This window comes from Paramisgurnus dabryanus, chromosome 17 (assembly GCF_030506205.2).
Source record: "Paramisgurnus dabryanus chromosome 17, PD_genome_1.1, whole genome shotgun sequence".
Lineage (NCBI taxonomy): Eukaryota > Metazoa > Chordata > Actinopteri > Cypriniformes > Cobitidae > Paramisgurnus > Paramisgurnus dabryanus.
The window spans coordinates 3,249,021-3,266,217 of NC_133353.1; the positions used below are offsets into that span (position 1 = coordinate 3,249,021).

General features: G+C 35.8%; 1 protein-coding gene and 1 long non-coding RNA gene across 3 annotated transcripts in view; both read right to left on the minus strand.

Annotated features, from left to right (window-relative positions):
- Positions 1-2,771: 2,771 nt before the first annotated feature.
- rragd (ras-related GTP binding D) overlaps positions 2,772-17,197 on the minus strand; it is a 31,797-nt gene continuing 17,371 nt past the window's right edge. The window contains exons 6-7 of one of the 2 annotated variants that reach the window (XM_065244799.2): positions 14,152-14,300; positions 2,772-6,064 (exon numbers count right to left, since the gene is read on the minus strand). In XM_065244799.2, coding sequence (XP_065100871.1) covers positions 6,042-6,064; positions 14,152-14,300 — 172 coding nt within the window. In that variant the 3' untranslated portion in view covers positions 2,772-6,041. Of the gene's footprint in view, positions 6,065-7,973; positions 10,031-14,151; positions 14,301-17,197 lie in introns of those variants that run through there. The other variant, XM_065244798.2, reaches the window with a different exon arrangement.
- LOC135730878 (uncharacterized) lies at positions 15,413-16,954 on the minus strand. Its single transcript, XR_010526101.2, has 3 exons — positions 16,750-16,954; positions 15,934-16,040; positions 15,413-15,855 (listed from the first exon to the last, which is right to left on the minus strand). It is a non-coding gene; the product is annotated as an uncharacterized lncRNA (long non-coding RNA).

A 17,197-nucleotide genomic window follows, 5' to 3' on the forward strand; every position in this document is an offset into this window, starting at 1 on the left:
TGTCTCCAAAGGATCTGTTACGTAAAAGTTTGTCAGGCCTCTCATATTAAAGGGATAAATCTGTCCCCTGCACAGCCGGCTCTTTTGTGCTGCACTGTTTGCAAATCAAAATGGAGAAATAAATCGCAAATATAAACAAAGCTCTCATTGGTCTTTGTCAAGCACACCGTGTAAAGCTCAAATGATAGCATGATGTCCAAGCCTAAATGAGTGCCGGCACAGTGTGCTTGCAGCTAAAAGTGATGAGTATGGAGGGTACTGCTAATGCAGACAGGTGAAACCTTTTGAAATCTTTTTCTAACTCGAATGAAGATGGGAGCTGAAACCATTCTTAGAAGTTACACTGGTGGAAACACAAAAATTTTACCCTCATGTTACATTTATGATACATTTAGATAATAAAGGAAGAGTGACACTTTAGTGTTTTTGGTTTGCCACCGATCACTAATTTAAAATCCGATGTAAACAAATGAACATTTTTAAAAACAGAACAGATGTTCATATGTAACGAATACAAAAGTTGTCTGGAATCATATCCCAATTACTACATAATAAACATGAAATATTGGTTTTATTATGTGTGAAGTAGGAGTGTTGACTGATGCAAAAAGGAAAACTTAAATCAATTGCTTAGCACAGCATTCAATTAAAAAGTTTAGTGGTCATTAGGGGAGAACGGGGCACAACACATTTTGGTATTGGCTCAGTCATTCAACAAATAGTTTGAGTTAATTTAATAATCACAGACTGTTCCCATACAAGTACACCGAAAGTGACAGGAGTGCAAAAGATACTGTACCTCCTAGGTTCATTGTAACAAACAGGTGGTTTGTTGTAAAACGATTCGTTGGCTGAACAACCATTGCTTAATAATTAGATTAAACACGAAAGACTTAGTATTCATAACTGTTCAACCTCTACTTAACTTATTTAGTATGTGTAACACAAAAATTTAAATGTATGTAAAAAAAACTTAAATGTATGCAAAAAAAACATAAGTAATGCCAACAATTGCGTCAAAATTAAGTAAATCTAGCTTAACATTTTAAGTAACTATAGAGCCACATAATATGCAAATTTCCCATGATGCCTTTCCAGACAAAAATTCTGACATCTGTCGTAGCCATTTTGTGAAGCACATGCACTGTAAAAATCCAACACTAATTTCTATTTAAACACAAATAAATCAGTATTATTATAAGTATTACTGTAAAAAGTTGGATCAACTTACTGAATAATTTTAATTGGTAACACCTAAAATTGTTTACATTAGTAATATATTTTTTTGACTTAATCAAAGAATCATAGAAATTTTCACTAAAAGTTTCACTTTAGGTGTTACTTCACTTTCTACAGTGACGAGAGGTGGATTTTGTTTCTACATGTGTCTATAATAGATACAATTAAGATAAAAAAAATCATAATTGTCAATTATTCTCCTGATATTATATTTACAGTTATACTTTTGATTAAGGAAATTCTTTTATTTTATTATCATTATATATTATAGGAACACTGTAAAAATTATTTTGCTAAATTTTATTTCAACCTAACAGTTTGAGTAAATTTAAAAAAGAATTTTGCAAAAAAGGCTGAGTCAACTAATATTTTTAATTAAGTTGAATTAATTCAAAATTTTAAGGCAACCAAGTACCTTACGTTTTTAAGTTGAACCAACTGTTTGTTGTTGTTGTTGTTTTTACAGTGTATCTTACAGTGGCGGCCGGTGACTTATTTTTTCGAGGGCGCTCGATGTGAAGTTCGTCACAACATGTATGTAGCCCGTCATGTGTGTGGTTCGTAATTTCAAAATATGCGTTTTGCACGTTGAGTGATCCTGTGTGCATCATGTGTCTTGTCAAAATAAGTGCCTGCTGCAGACGCATCTAAAGGGTTTATGATAAAAGAGACGCTCGCTTTTGCCAGATACTCGCATAATCTTATGTGTAATCAGAGTTTACTGTTAAAGGAGTGTCTTGCGTGTATTTTGTGAACGTGAGTGTCTGTTTTATCATATTTTGACAAAACATGTGGTGCACACGGTTCACATGACACTCCGAACACATTCTTTGAATTTGTGCCCCTCGGATGAGCAGTCATGAGCCGCCACTGGTATCTTAACAAAAACACATCAAAACATATCAAACAAATTCACAGGAGATTGTTCTTTGAAACTAAGATAAAATGACCAAAAGCACAGATTGCTTGGCCCTATAAAAGGTCTGTGTAAGATTCGTACCCGCTCACCCTTACAAAAATATGAAAAAATTTAAAGCTGTGTTCGTTCTTGATTCCGGACAGGGATTAGACTAGACTAACATAAAAGAGCTGTCCAAACTGAAAAAAACTTGCACTGACATATCTTAAAATACATCAGTGCCTTTTTTTTTACCTCAAAATGCATGCCAGTAAAGTTTTTAGTAAGGCATGTTTGTTAAAACTAGTTATATTTTTCTAATTAAACTAATGCCTAGTCCTGTTTTAAGCTAATTCCTGTCCGGCAAACCACCCCATAATGTGTTAAATTGCACAAAAATGTGTATAAAATGAAAACATCCTTTTTTTAAGAGTGAATACTGATGATTAATTACTAATTCATACACATTTCAAACTCCAGTGAAGCAAACAGACTTTTTAAAAGCAGCATCAAGCCTGAAGAGAGATTTTTAGAAATAATTTATTCATGAATAACTTTATATTTAAAAATAAAAAATAAAATGATGACTTAATTACAATACATGATACATTGGAAATATTTTTACAGTACACTTTTCTAAGTGTCCTGCAAATGGTCAACATTAATCTAGAGCAGTGATTCTCAAAATGGGGGCCGTGGCCACGGAGGTGCCACCCCAGTTTTGTTATTTTATAAAATACATTAATTTATCATGAATTCTGTTTTATGTCATAAAATGTATGTCATTTAATGCCGAAAAAGTTTGAAAACCACTGATCTAAAGAGTCTAAAACTGTATATTTAAAAAAATAGTTTTAAGAGTTTGTAGTTTGCAAATGATTTTGTAGAAAATATTAAATGTTGTACATATTTAAGTCTTTTAAACAGGAAGTTAAGTGTAAAAACCTGCCAGCACACTTCAGATAACATATATGTTTCTACAGCAGTGTTTCTAATAACTTTATTTCCAGACAGAGAGAGTTTGTTTATCGAGTGTTATGAAGTTATGATCTTAGCATGTCTTCAGTACTGTAGAGATGTGTTTCCAAGGTGATCCTTCATATAAATGATTCAATAGAGAAAGACAACAGTCTCTATTTTTATATGGATTTGCAGTCTGCAACAATAAATCCATCCAAAGTTTGAAAAAGTAACTTTTGCCCTTGACACGATGAAACAGTTTGCCTCAAGCCAATTCAAGTTCAAATGAGTCCCATACAAGATTACCCATGCCAGGGTATATAAAAATGTTGCATTTTGTCTTTTAAAAAAAAGATTTGTTCAATTCAAGTGTATTAAACTTTTCATAGTCTTATATCATCATTTCCATATGCAAGGTGGTGAACACTTTGAAAATGGGTCAGAAAAATGTGAATAAATTGTTAAATGATGATTACATTAAATGTTTGCCTCCGTTCTTGAAAATGAAATGGTTCTTAGATTTGCTGGATGCTGAGAGTCTAAATTATAAGTTATCTTTAATGAAGCACTTCTGAATTGTTAATAATAATATCCGGGCTGCATATTCATGTGTCAGCAGGAGGTAAACTCACAAGTCAGATCTGTTGCTTTTTTCCCCAACTTTTTTCATTCCGACGGGAAAACGGCAAGGTCAGAGCAGCGCGGGATGGATGCTGGGCTGTCCTCGCTCATCCCAGAATCTAGGGCTGTTGATCGGGGGCAAAAGTTATGCAACAACAAAGATTACTTTTAAGAGACGTTGGAACTAAAGATGCTCCAGACTTCCTGCGGATGCATCTGTTGATCCACAACTGCAGATGTCAATTTAAAATCAATTAACTGTGAGATCATTCAAATATTTTAGAAAATAATTTAATTGTTAATTTAATTAACAATACCAAACATTAAAATGATATAAAATCACATTTAAGATCTGTTTAGCGACACATACACTCACCTAAAGGATTATTAGGAACACCTGTTCAATTTCTCATTAATGCAATTATCTAATCAACCAATTATATGGCAGTTGCTTCAATGCATTTAGGGGTGTGGTCCTGGTGAAGACAATCTCCTGAACTTCAAACTGAATGTCAGAATGTGAAAGAAAGGTGATTTAAGCAATTTTGAGCGTGGCATGATTGTTGGTGCCAAACGGGCCGGTCTGAATATTTCACAATCTGCTCAGTTACTGGGATTTTCACGCACAACCATTTCTAAGGTTTACAAAGAATGGTGTGAAAAGGGAAAAACATCCAGTATGCGGCACCCTGTGGGCGAAAATGCCTTGTTGATGCTAGAGGTCAGAGGAGAATGGGCCGACTGATTCAAGCTGATAGAAGAGCAACTTTGACTGAAATAACTTTACAACCGAGGTATGCAGCAAAGCATTTGCGAAGCAACAACACGCACATCCTTGAGGTGGATGGGCTACAACAGCAGAAGACCCCACCGGGTACCACTCATTTTCACTACAAATAGGAAAAAGAGGCTTCAATTTGCACGAGCTCACCAAAATTGGACAGTTGAAGACTGGAAAATGTTGCCTGGTCTGATGAGTCTCGATTTCTGTCAGAATTTGGTGTAAACAGAAGGAGAACATGGATCCATCATGCCTTGTTAGCACTGTGCAGGCTGGTGGTGTAATGGTGTGGGGGATTTTTTCTTGGCACACTTTAGGCCCCTAGTGCAGATTGGGCATCATTTAAATGCCACAGCCTACCTGAGCATTGTTTCTGACCATATACATCCCTTTATGACCATCCTCTGATGGCTACTTCCAGCAGGATAATGCACCATGTCACAAAGCTTGAATCTTTTCAAATTGGTTTCTTGAACGTGACAATGAGTTCACTGTACTTTGGGATGTGGTGGAATGGGAGCTTTGTGCCCTGGATGTGCATCCCACAAATCTCCTTCAACTGCAAGATGCTATCCTATTAATATGGGCCAACATTTCTAAAGAATGCTTTCAGCACCTTATTGAATCAATACCATGTAGAATTAAGGCAGTTCTGAAGGCGAAAGGGGGTCAAACACAGTATTAGTATGGTGTTCCTAATAATCCTTTAGGTGAGTGTACATAGGCCTACATGCATTATTACTACATGCAAGATATTATCATTATGAATGATTGTAAAGTGCTATACTTTTATTGTAAAATGTGCTTTAAAATTGCTTTTCATTAATAATTTACTTATTGCTTCTAAGGCACAGGTATTAATAAAACCACTAGTTGAAGTATCGTTTGCATCCATCTTATGCATTGTGTTTACGTACATCCACATACTGTAGTTCATATCCGACTTTTCTCTTTTCACCCAATCATTTAAGACCTCGTGAAGGGCCCTTAAAGCCTTTACTTAATGTGAAAAGACAGCTTAAGTTTTAAAGCAATCTAATCCTCTATGACAGCCTCAATCAACCCTGCCAGTCTCTGATTGGTCCTTTCACTTGCTACTGACTAGTTGTGACTGAAAACTATGGGTGACGGATTAAAACGACACTTGGTTTGACAGCAACAGGGAAACTGTTCAAAATACTGATATATATATTTGAAAGAGCGCTTTCAACATTTTCATATTGAGATACATCCGAAGAGAGTGCTTAACTTCACCTGCGCTTCAACAATTCACAGGCATGAGAAGAAAAGCCTCACTCACAGATGGGTCCCTGATCTTGCTATGTAAATAGCACTAGGCCCTCTGAGATTATAATACCCAACATGAAATTGTCTTACATAACACATTGTAGTTTCCCTACAGATGATTTAGTGTCCATCCAGAGAGGAGCAGCTCTTGCGTAATCGGCTCTGACCTCATGAGATTTACCCAGCAGCCCTCATTGCCGAAGCAAAGGTATCCCCTAGGATTAGAGCTGGTGCTTTAACCCGCAGCGAGACGCTTCACACTGCAGACGCATTAAACCCTGACAACACACAAGCCACTGAAATCAGTTACATGATATTAGGCGCTGAAGCGTATGAGTGTCCATATACAGTACTTCCTGTGATGGCAAAGAAGTTCATTACTGACGTAAATGAAGGAAAAACGTGAAAGCATGAATACTTCCTGCATTTAATTTAGTAACATTATACATATTTTTTTCCCAAAATTATGACAATTTTTTTTATATCAAAGCACTCTACAGTATATATTTAATAAACTATATAAATAAATATTTATGCATATTAGTATCAGTTTTGTGCTTGTAGGCTAACATGACTACAATATGCAAAACAACCATTTACATGCTTTTGTTGTACTGTAGTTTGTGCGTATGCTAACATTTTTAGCAACTTTAAGGACAAAATTGGTTTAATCAATCAAATAAAAATAATGAGGTATTGCAAACTGATTATTAATTGACTAAAACACAAAAGGCTTTAAGTACTGTGTCACTAGTATCATACAATAAGAAATATGCATAAACAATAATTGTTTTCAAACTTCCCGTCTGCAACTGGTCAGACAAAAAAAACTGTCCCACCCCAAACCCACACCATTGAATTACACACTGAACCAACCAATGGGTTACTTATGCTGCGTTCACACCAGCACGGTAGAGGCGTCTAGCGGGAGTGATTTCAATGTTTAGACGCGTTTACGTGCATCTGGAGGTCTCGCAGCGCAAAGCGGTTAGCGGCGCAAGCCGTTAAGCGTGGCGCGATAGGGAAACGTGTGAGTTGAAAAATCTGAACTTTGGCGGAAAATCACACCACGTTAACCAATCAGGAGCTTGCTCTAGTAGTGACATGATAACAAGAAGCTAAGGGAGTTGCTGAAGCCCCTCCCATGATGGGAATTTCTGTGTGAATGTCTCGAATGACTAGAATGTCACGCGCGAATGAAGCAAGTAAATTCAAGTTTAAGTGTCCAACTACGTGCAAATAGCGTGTTTTTGCCGCCTCTACCACGTTTGGTGTGAATACAGCATTATAGTTGTCTCTGCATATTAAGTCGGGATAATAGAAAATATATTAACATCCACACTTTAAGTTTAAACAGTTAATTAAATGATTATTATTATTTTAACTCTTAAATATGCATTGTAAAGAATTTTTTTTTTGCATTGTAAAGAATTTTTTTTTTTTTTAAGTTAAAACTCTGCTACTATTGGGCCCTAATTTAGGCGCAGGGCGCAAGTGCACTTAAAGCAACACCAAAGAGTTTTTTTTACCTTAAAATAACGTTTCAAAAAAGTCGTTCTTCCACTCGAAACAGGGTGAACAGCACTTTAACATTCGCTTTGAAGCCCTCTATCAGCCAAAACCGCACTAAAGAAGTTTAGAACCGTTCAAAAAAAAAAAACTTGCTTTACGGCAGACCTACAATCCAATCAGAGCCAGCTTTGCTGCAGTAAGCTAAATTATTTAGGACAGTGGTAATGGACAATTCCGCTTCCAACCTGTAGGGGGAGCAAAGAGCAAAAACTCTTTAGTGTTGCTTTAAGGTGTGTCCGAATCCACTTTTGCTAGTTTAACGGCGGGCATATGGTCTGTGCGCCTGGCACACAGTCTAATAGAGTTTGTTCCTTTTCTCGTAAAAAATAATGGGTGTGTTTTGGGGCGTAACATGCAATAAACCAATAAGAATCTCATCTTAAATCCCCTTTAAAAGCCAGTTACGCTCGCGCCATGCCGATTTATGGTTTATATGGCAGAGTTTGTAAGCATTAAAATTGTAGACCACCAGTTTAAGATTGATGTTAAAAAAAATTTGCATTGTGTTTTATTCATTGCAATGGTTAATTGTGCAGTTTAAGCTTTGGTTCTCTTTAAAAGTCGTTATTTCAGTCATGGAGTAATAAGTAAAATAAGCCAATAAAATATGATGCATTATCACTGTAAAGGTTTTAATAAGAATCATTAACAAATATGCAAAAAAAAAGGTTTGCATTAGTAAAAATACTTAATATTTGTAACAAATACGATAAAGATTTTACAACCGTTTGGAGAGCCACTTCAGCACTGAGTGTTTTGAAAAAAATTATCATCTCAACCTATCCACAGGTACAAAGTCATCATATACTATAAATCCTTGGGCAGCATTTAACTCTTTCCCCGCCATTGACGAGATATCTCGTCAATTAAGAGAAAACGCTTCCCCGCCAATGACGAGATTTTCCGTCTTTCCGCAATACCGCTATTATCCACCGCAACTTTTTAAAACCGGAAGTATTGCCCTATGGCAAGCTGCTGCATGTCCGTGTCTGTTTTAAAGATCGCTCTGAATGGGATCTCTATGAAAAGTCCGTCACAAATATGGAATTATTTTTGCTTTTTGCTCAAAATATGGTGTTTTTGCAAAAACCTACCCATATTCAAAAGCTGATTGCAAAAGAACTACTAAAGGTAGGATGAAACGTTTTTTTTTGTTTGAAAGCAGAGGGTCTGTTCTTTCATTTGGTATATTGTATGTCTATTTATTTAAAGAAGAAAATTTTCTGGAAGCCATTAAACTTTGGTGAAAATCATGAGAAACGCTGGCGCTGGCTGGCAACTTTTTTTTAAAACGCTGGCGGTGAAAGAGTTAAGAAAAATATAAAAAAAAAATGCAATATTTGCACTTTTTAAAAGAAAAAAGTTTACCAGCTTACCAGTCTACAGGTAAAGCAGCTCTTCAACTCTTCACGCTTTCTAAAGTCCTGCAATCTGTCCTTATTTATGTCCAAGAGACACAATAAAAATCTTTTAAATTTTAATCCTTTCATTTTTTATTTTAAATATTTAAATCTTGTGTGCTGCTGCGCGTCCATTGTCGTATTACTAACACGCTTTTTAAATAACAAAAAAATTGTGGCATTGACTTTAGACCAGGTTTTAGTTGGTCAATGGCGTAGTTTATTTTAGTTGCCTCAAAATAGCAACGCGCCGTCAATGCGCCTGAACACATAGTTTTCAGACCAGGGCGCCCATGGGCGCAGAAATCAGCGCAAATGCATTTGCCATTTAAACAACGTTGCGCTGGACATGAAAATGATAACTGCGTCAGGCTGAAACTACCAAACAAGCATCACGCTTTGCGCTGCATTGTGCCAGGTATGATAGTGCCCATTATTTTCAAAAATATGCTTGTGTCCTATATAAAAAAGCGATTTTTTCACCATGAAATTACGTACAAATACATTGCATACATTGTATATTGTAATGTAATGGCTAAAAGGGATCATTCACTTAAATATTTTGCCATCATTTACTCACCCATTCAAACACAAAAAAATATATTTTGATAAATGATGGAAAGCAAGTACACAGTTGATGGTACACATTGACTTCCGTAGTAGGAAAAAACAAATACTTTGGGTGCCGTCAACAATCATTTATCAAAATATCTTCTTTTGTGTTCAACAAAATAAAGAAATTCCCCTTTTTGTAAAAATAAATATGGATAAACATTAATTCCTTGTGGACAGGTAACACATTTTACATTAATGCATTTGGCAGACGCTTTTATCCAAAGCGACTTACAGTGCACTACAAGGTTTACTTTTATCAGTACGTGTGTTCCCTGGGTTCGAACCCAAGACCTTTTGCGCTGCTAATGCAATGCTCTACCACTGAGCTATACAGGAACACTTTAACATTTACAGCTAGGTTAGGCAGTGCAAGTGTTTAATCCACAAAACAAGTGTGTATTCATCCTCTGGATTGCAAAAGAGCAGTAAGTTGCCCTTTAAACCCAGCAAACATGCAAGTCTGCATGAATCCTTCAGTCACAGAGTCACAGTAATGGGCAGGTCTTCAATGAGGTTGCGATTGAGTTCCATTCGGCACCGTCTGTCTGCTCCACCTTCTCTGATTTAAAAGTTTCCGGTTTCTTTGCACTTGCAATCGTACATCAAACACCTCTTCTATGGCTTTCTTGAAACAGTGGAAATTGTAGTCAATGAGTCCTGTGTGACACAAGACGGATATAATCAAAACGCATTACGTTCCTCAATTGCATTACTACGCAAACGTACTTTGAATTAAGTTTTTGCCGCCAAGCGGGATGACAGCTGTGTTTGTTATTTCAAAGAACCGAGACGTGATTTAGCTTTGATCCACTGGAAAAAATCTACATAAAACATTTACCAACATCTACTTTGAAGGCTGCCGTAAAACACTGCCTGATTTCATCAGAGATTTTATGAACCCAAAAATAATGAAATATAGAGTATAACAGGAAATTGAGTGACATGAATGAAGACACCTAGAATAACTCTATTAACTTGAAGGTGAGAAAAAATATACATTGGTAGTAAATTTTGTTATATTATTGTTTGTTGGCCAGATTAGATAAATCAGACTTTATTAATAAGGCTGAACAATGGGCTAACAACAACTCCAGCAGAACAGATCGACGAGGATAAAGTCACTCCAGTTCGCTATTGGGAGTCCAATCGGAACAGGGAACAATCCAAAGATAAGAGCAGGTGACTCAGAAGAGTCAAACGGGCAGCAGGGAAATCAAAGAGCCATCCAGGACCACAGACAGCGCAGAGAGTGACAAACCAGTAAGCACCAATGCCGAAACAATACGTATGCCAAGTGAAGAAAAAGGAAGTAAAAAAGGAAGTAAAAAACGATCAAAGATATCACTTTCCCAACATTTGTTTCATTGTTCTTAAAAGTATTCCTCGTTACTGTTCACGAAGCAACAGTTTTCTTTTTTGTCATGTGAGACTGCATATAGCATAAGTAAACCGAATTATATTTTTCCGTAAATTATAACGCGTCCCATATTAAAAAGCAGGGCCACAAACATTTAACTTACTGTACCATTAAAAGAATTGTAGCCTTCTAGATGCTGTGCCCTTGTTTATTCAATTTATTTAGTTTTGTAGCTGTTTTTGTCATTTTATTACTTTTTAGTTGGCCTATAATATTACGTTTATTTGATATTATTTATATTAATTATGTTGCAGTTTTTAATTTCGCTATAATCCACTACGCCGTTTTACAATTTTACACTGAAATTATTTGCCTGATATTCTCACGCGAATTATTTTAGTGCGAAAATAAAAAACGGCGCAGCACTGTAATGCTGCATTTACACCAACCATGGTTGAGGCGTGAAGCGCGAGTGATTTCAATGTTAAGTCAATGTGAAGACGTGTTGATGCGGGTCAGGAGGTGCTGCGGCGCAAAAGAGGCGTTCGGCGCAGCGCGGAAGATGCGTTTCCGCCTATTTCGCGCGCGAACGGCGCGAATTGAGCGTTGTGTGCGGTACGCGTGAATGGTGCTTTTGTGCATTTTGCGCTTCACGCATTGAAAAATTTTAACCAATCAGGAGCCTGCTTGCTGCTGTGGTGGCAGCCCCGCCCGGAGTCACTCGTTCAACCAACGCTTGATATTGTCCATAAGCAGTCAGCTATACGACACAAGTTCTTATTTCTATAGAGACAGGAATAAAAAGGACCTCGCTTGGAAGAGTGTCAGTGAGGACATTGGGCAACCTGGAAATTGTAATACACACTTCACTTTTGAGTCACGTGACGTTTATCGACCCGCGTCGCTTATTTTCCCCCTATAGTAAGGTTACCAAATTCAAACTGGTAACTCTCTCGATAAATGCACAATCAACATCAGTCATTTTGCAAACAGACAACCGCATAGCACTTGCCCCTCCCACAAGAAGCGGAGTTTGCCTCTGACGCGCGTCAAATGCTTGCTTTTCCGTGCGTCTACAACACGCGCGAATGCATCCAAATTGTTCAAGCGGCCAACCACGCACGATAGACGCAATTTTGACGCCCGAAACGCGGTTGGTGTAAACTCAGCATAATACTTTGCTGTTATACATTTTTTTGTTAAATCAACTTAGATTTACAAGTCATGTCAACAGAGATGAGTTGTCACAACTTATAAAATATAGTTGAGAAAAGTCAACAACTCACCTGTAGTTACAACAACTCATCTCTAGTCAGGATAAATAATAATACGTTGATTCAACAAAAAAATTCAACAAAAATTTTTAAGGCAGCAAAGTATTTTGATCGATGTATCAGTCAGCGAGTTTTTAAACATTCTTCCTTAAATTCAAATCACACAAGGTAATAATGTCGCTGTCATATCATCATCAACATGGGAAAAAATGAACTTCGAAGATAAATCTGACGTTGTTAATGAAACTGAACAACAGGACTGCCGTCCATCCGGCTAGCAACTCCAGTTTCCGGCGAAAATGAAGTAACTGATTTAAGTGAGCTATTTAAATAGTTGCATGTATTATAAAATGGCAAATAATAAAATGATTCAATTTGTTTCATTTTGTTTGATTAAAAAAGGTTTCACAATTTTGCTTTGTTGCAAAGCAGTCGTGAACTAAATACATACTGTACAACTGTTAACAAAGACGGAAGAGACATAAGGAAACAGGATGTTTTGAAACATAAAAATTGCAATATTATTTTAAATAATAGACGAAAAGTTGTGGTTTAAAAGAGCATATTTTTTATTTTTCTTGTCAAAAATGACAATCGTTTCACTAGATAAGACCCTTATGCCTTGTTTGGGATCGTTTAGAGTCCTTTGAAACTCCGTTGAAAAAACTGTTAAGTGTTGAGTTAAGTATTAAATGTTGGGCTCTATTAAAGTCCATTAAAATGAGAAAAATCCTGCAATGTTTTCCTCAAAAAACATAATTTCTTCTCGACTGAACAAAGAAAGACATCAACATTTTGGATGACATGGTGGTGAGTAAATTATCTGAATTTTTCTTTTAAGAAAATGGACTATTCCTTTAACAAAATTCCTTTACAAAAATGCAATTATTACAGCTTTTTGCTAAAAATAAAATTATTTTTAAAGAAAAATACCCATATTTAAGAGTTTATAAGCATAGATAAAAATATAGATAGGTTGAAATGTTTTTCCCACGTTTTGTTTGTTTGTTTGAAAGCAGAGGGTTTGTTCTTTCATTTGTTATATTTGTATGCCTATTTATTTTTAGAAGAACATTTTCCTGGAAGGAATTTAATGAAACGTTTGTGAAAATCACAAAAAATGCTGGCGGGCAACTTTTCATTAAGGGGCTGGCGAGGAATGAGTTAATAAGATTTATATTAGAAATACTCGAAAATAATTGTACGATTGTTTAATATAAAGATGACTGAATTAATGGCAACGATGTCAAATTTAAAGCATTTCAATAACTTGGTGTGCATTTTAATTTATACAAAATATTTAATTAATAATTAAAAACTGAGAAATACATTCATAAAGTTGCGGATGACGCACTCCCTAACAGTCACGAAATTCCTTGCATGGTATTTAATTCTCATTAGCCACCTAAGGATTTCAGTCATTATCACTGTTTCATATCAGTGCTGCTTTATACCAGCAGCTTCTCATTTTAACTGATGAAAGTCAATGTACTGTAGCTGTAAAGAATAAAACAGCTTACGAGCAAAATCTGACAGAGATCTTTATTATTGCTCATTTTGAATCGGCTCCATTAGAACCGCTACATAAAGTTGTCTTTTAAACAAGGCCTTTTATCAGTATTGGTGCATCTGTCATATTGTGTGGGGTTTCTAAGGCTTTGCGGTTCAAAATATGATTTTGTTTTCTATTTGCTGTTTTTGTTTTTATGCTTTGATGATGCTGGGTGATCTGATCCCTGGACATGGCTTGGGTCTTCAATTACATGTGTAAACCTATGGGATTTCTGACCCATTTTATGGTCCACCAGGCAAAAGTGTAGGTCTGATCCCCTAGTAAAAGTAATTATTTAGTATGGGAAACACATATTCACTATTAACCTCGCATTTTGCTTAATAAACTACGAATTTACTGCTTATTAATACTTGGTATGCTAGCTGATACAGCTTTCAAGTGTAGATATGGCGTAGGATTAAGGCATAGAATATGTTCATGCAGAATAAGGCATTAATATGGGCTAATAAACAGCCAATGGGTTCAAATCAATAGGAGTAATAGCAAAATAGTAATGATTTGACCAGCAAGCACAGCTAACAGTAATATTTATTATAAGTCAAATATTTGTGGGTGTCCAGAAAGTACCCGTTACCTTTCTTCTCGAAACTCTCCTCTCTTATGAAACACACCAGAGCAAGAAATTTGGTGACCTCCTTTAGGTACATGACTGTTGTGTTGTTTAGGTGAATTATGGCCATTGACTCTTTATCATAAGGAGTTCCCATCTCATCTCCAGTCAACCTATAAGAGAAATCAGAAAAAACACATTTCAGTATATTGGTATTTTGTAAACATTTCTGGTATGTCTCACTGAGGACACAGAGTAGTATGCATTTAACCAAGAATCCACTTCCTGATTTAGCTTAATAAGAACATAATGTATAAAGTAGAAAAATAATCTTTAGATTCAGAAGTGCAGAACAGATGTTGACTCATATTGCAATTATCAAAATGAGCAGATGCCCTGTTTATAATCCGCCGATTTGATTTTTTAGCCAAACAAACTTGCACGGACGTCTAAATATATAAATATTTTCACACACACATGCTTTTCAAATTGCTGAAAAGAGGATGAATAAATAGAGCTGGCATCATAAAGGGTGCAATTTAAAGCTTCCTCACACTGAGAACACTGATCGATGCAAACGTGGTAAACAGGAAACAAATCAGATATCATTAAAGCTCAAGTGTGTTATTTTTGTGCCACTGGCATCGTCAAACAGAGCTGTGAAAAGAAAACATTGATTGTATTCAAAAGCGTTTTGCTACTCACTAAAAACAGTTGGGTTAAAAATAACCCAATAAATAACCCAATGGTGGGTTACTATAGCACCAACCCATTGTTGGGTTATTTTAACCCAATGCATTGGGTAGAAAGTTTTACCCAATTAGTTGGGTTATGAAATAACCAATTTGTTGGGTTATTTTTGCAATGCTGTTTTAACCCCATTATTATTATTATTATTATTATTATTATTTATTACTATTATTTGCTTTATAAATAAATAATACAAAACTTACAAATACATTTATAATGCTTTATTTTCATTTAGTCATTTGCACCTGCATTTAAATGTATAAATACAGACATGTATAGAAGCATAAATACATACACACATACATAAATATATACATACATAAATAAACAAAACATAAGAACAAAACAAATCTACTCAATCTTATCCAACTACAAACTGCTTAAAAGCATAGTTCACACATTTTGTCATAATTTTCTCCCTCTCATGTTGTTATAAACCTGTATATAAGTCTTTACTTTGATAACCACAAAGGTATATTTCAAAGAATGTTTGAAATCAAACCGATCATGAGCCCTATTCATTTTCATAGTATTCTTTTTTCCTACTATGACAGTCAATGGGGCTCATGATCTGTTTGGTTTAAACATTACTCAAAATATCTTCCTTTGTGGTCATCAGAACAAAAAAATGTGTACAGGTTTGTAACGACAGGAGAGGAAGAAAATTATGACAATTTTCATTTTTGGGGGAACTGTCCCTTTAAGCAGGTGACAGTGTGTTCAGGAAACATCACATGGTACAAAATGTATTGTGTGTTACAGAAACTACTTAACAGTAGTGAAAGGCTTGGGATACTCTGTATAAAATGTAAAAAAAAAAAAATTAAAGCACGTGTCAACTGCTGGTCTTGCTCCTGGGCCATGCATGCCTCCCCACGATAACAAAGGCTTGTGATTAGTCGAATTCATCCCATAGGAGGACATGGGGTCTTCGTCATACCTCCTCCTCCAAATACTGAATTATGTTTGTTTTCTGACCTGAAGACAGAATTTTCACAATGTAAATATGCACACATAAACAGGTTAAAAAAAACAAGTGTCATAAATGATACTTACAGGTTGCAAATTAATAAATGTTTGCTTTGCCTCTTGGTACTGTAGGAAGGCTGAATCATCTTGCTGGCCATTTTGTAAGGTTTTTAATGCAACATCTCCAAGAATGTCTACGTTTAAAGAAAATAATAATTAATTAAATCTCAAAGCAAACACATCTGGCACGCTGAATAAATACTCTACTTTGACAGTAGATGGCGCTGAATTGCAAATTCAACCGTTACCGGGGTTACAGTATACAGTACGTGCAGGATTAAACAGCGCTTTATCAGGGATTATACTGAAGTAAGACGACAATAAAATGCCATCGAGTCATTTCTTAAGACATTTACATTCAGAATCACATTTATATTACAGCTCTGTGTCTATAACACAGACCGCCAAAATAAAATATTTGGAGCAAAAAGCAGCCGGTTGCATCCCTTACAAAAGTTAAAAAACGGTTTTTACTACACTTTAAACCAAAAAACATTGTTTGTTACAGAAACCATGGTTAAAGCAATATGGCAATCAATACGCCATGAAACTAACGTTATACTACTAAAAGAAGAAATTATTCATTTTTGTAAGGGACCATGCTGTTGGTGCTGTTTAGTATTAAAATAAATTGCGATGTCTCTCTACGTTTATGATGGCTTAAAAACGCGTGTTGGCATCGGTAACAGTTAATCAATGGAACAGGTGTAACGGACAAAAACTAGACAACAGCGTTTTTGTACACTTATTTAAACGTGACTGATAGTTTACTGTGTTTTAGAGCTTAAAGACACTTTGTAGCAAAATAAAACATTACACAGAGATATATATTTTAAAACGTACCTCTCGTGTCTGTCCGCACTCAGCAGTGGCACCGGTCAACCGTTGAAATTCAAAATGCGTGACGTGAGCCCGATTTTAACCCAACTCTCTGGGTTGTTATGGAAATAACCCAATACAAGCTAGGAATAACCCAACAGAACAACCCAATATGTTTAACCCACCTATTGGGTAAAACAAATAACCCAACGGTTTTTAGAGTGTATTTATTTGTTATTGGTTAGACGAACAGACAACCACGCCCCATAAGTTGTGCAATGGAAATGTTCATGGATGATGTAATAAAATAATAAAGTTTTATAACCATTATGTTGTAACGGTTATGCGTTATGTTGGCCTAGCATATTTTTGGGTAAATTGAGACGCAGGCTAAGGGGGTTGCACAACAAAAAAGCGCTGCGATTAACATTGGCTGCAAACGTATATTTTGTATTTCGAAGTAGAGGCTTTC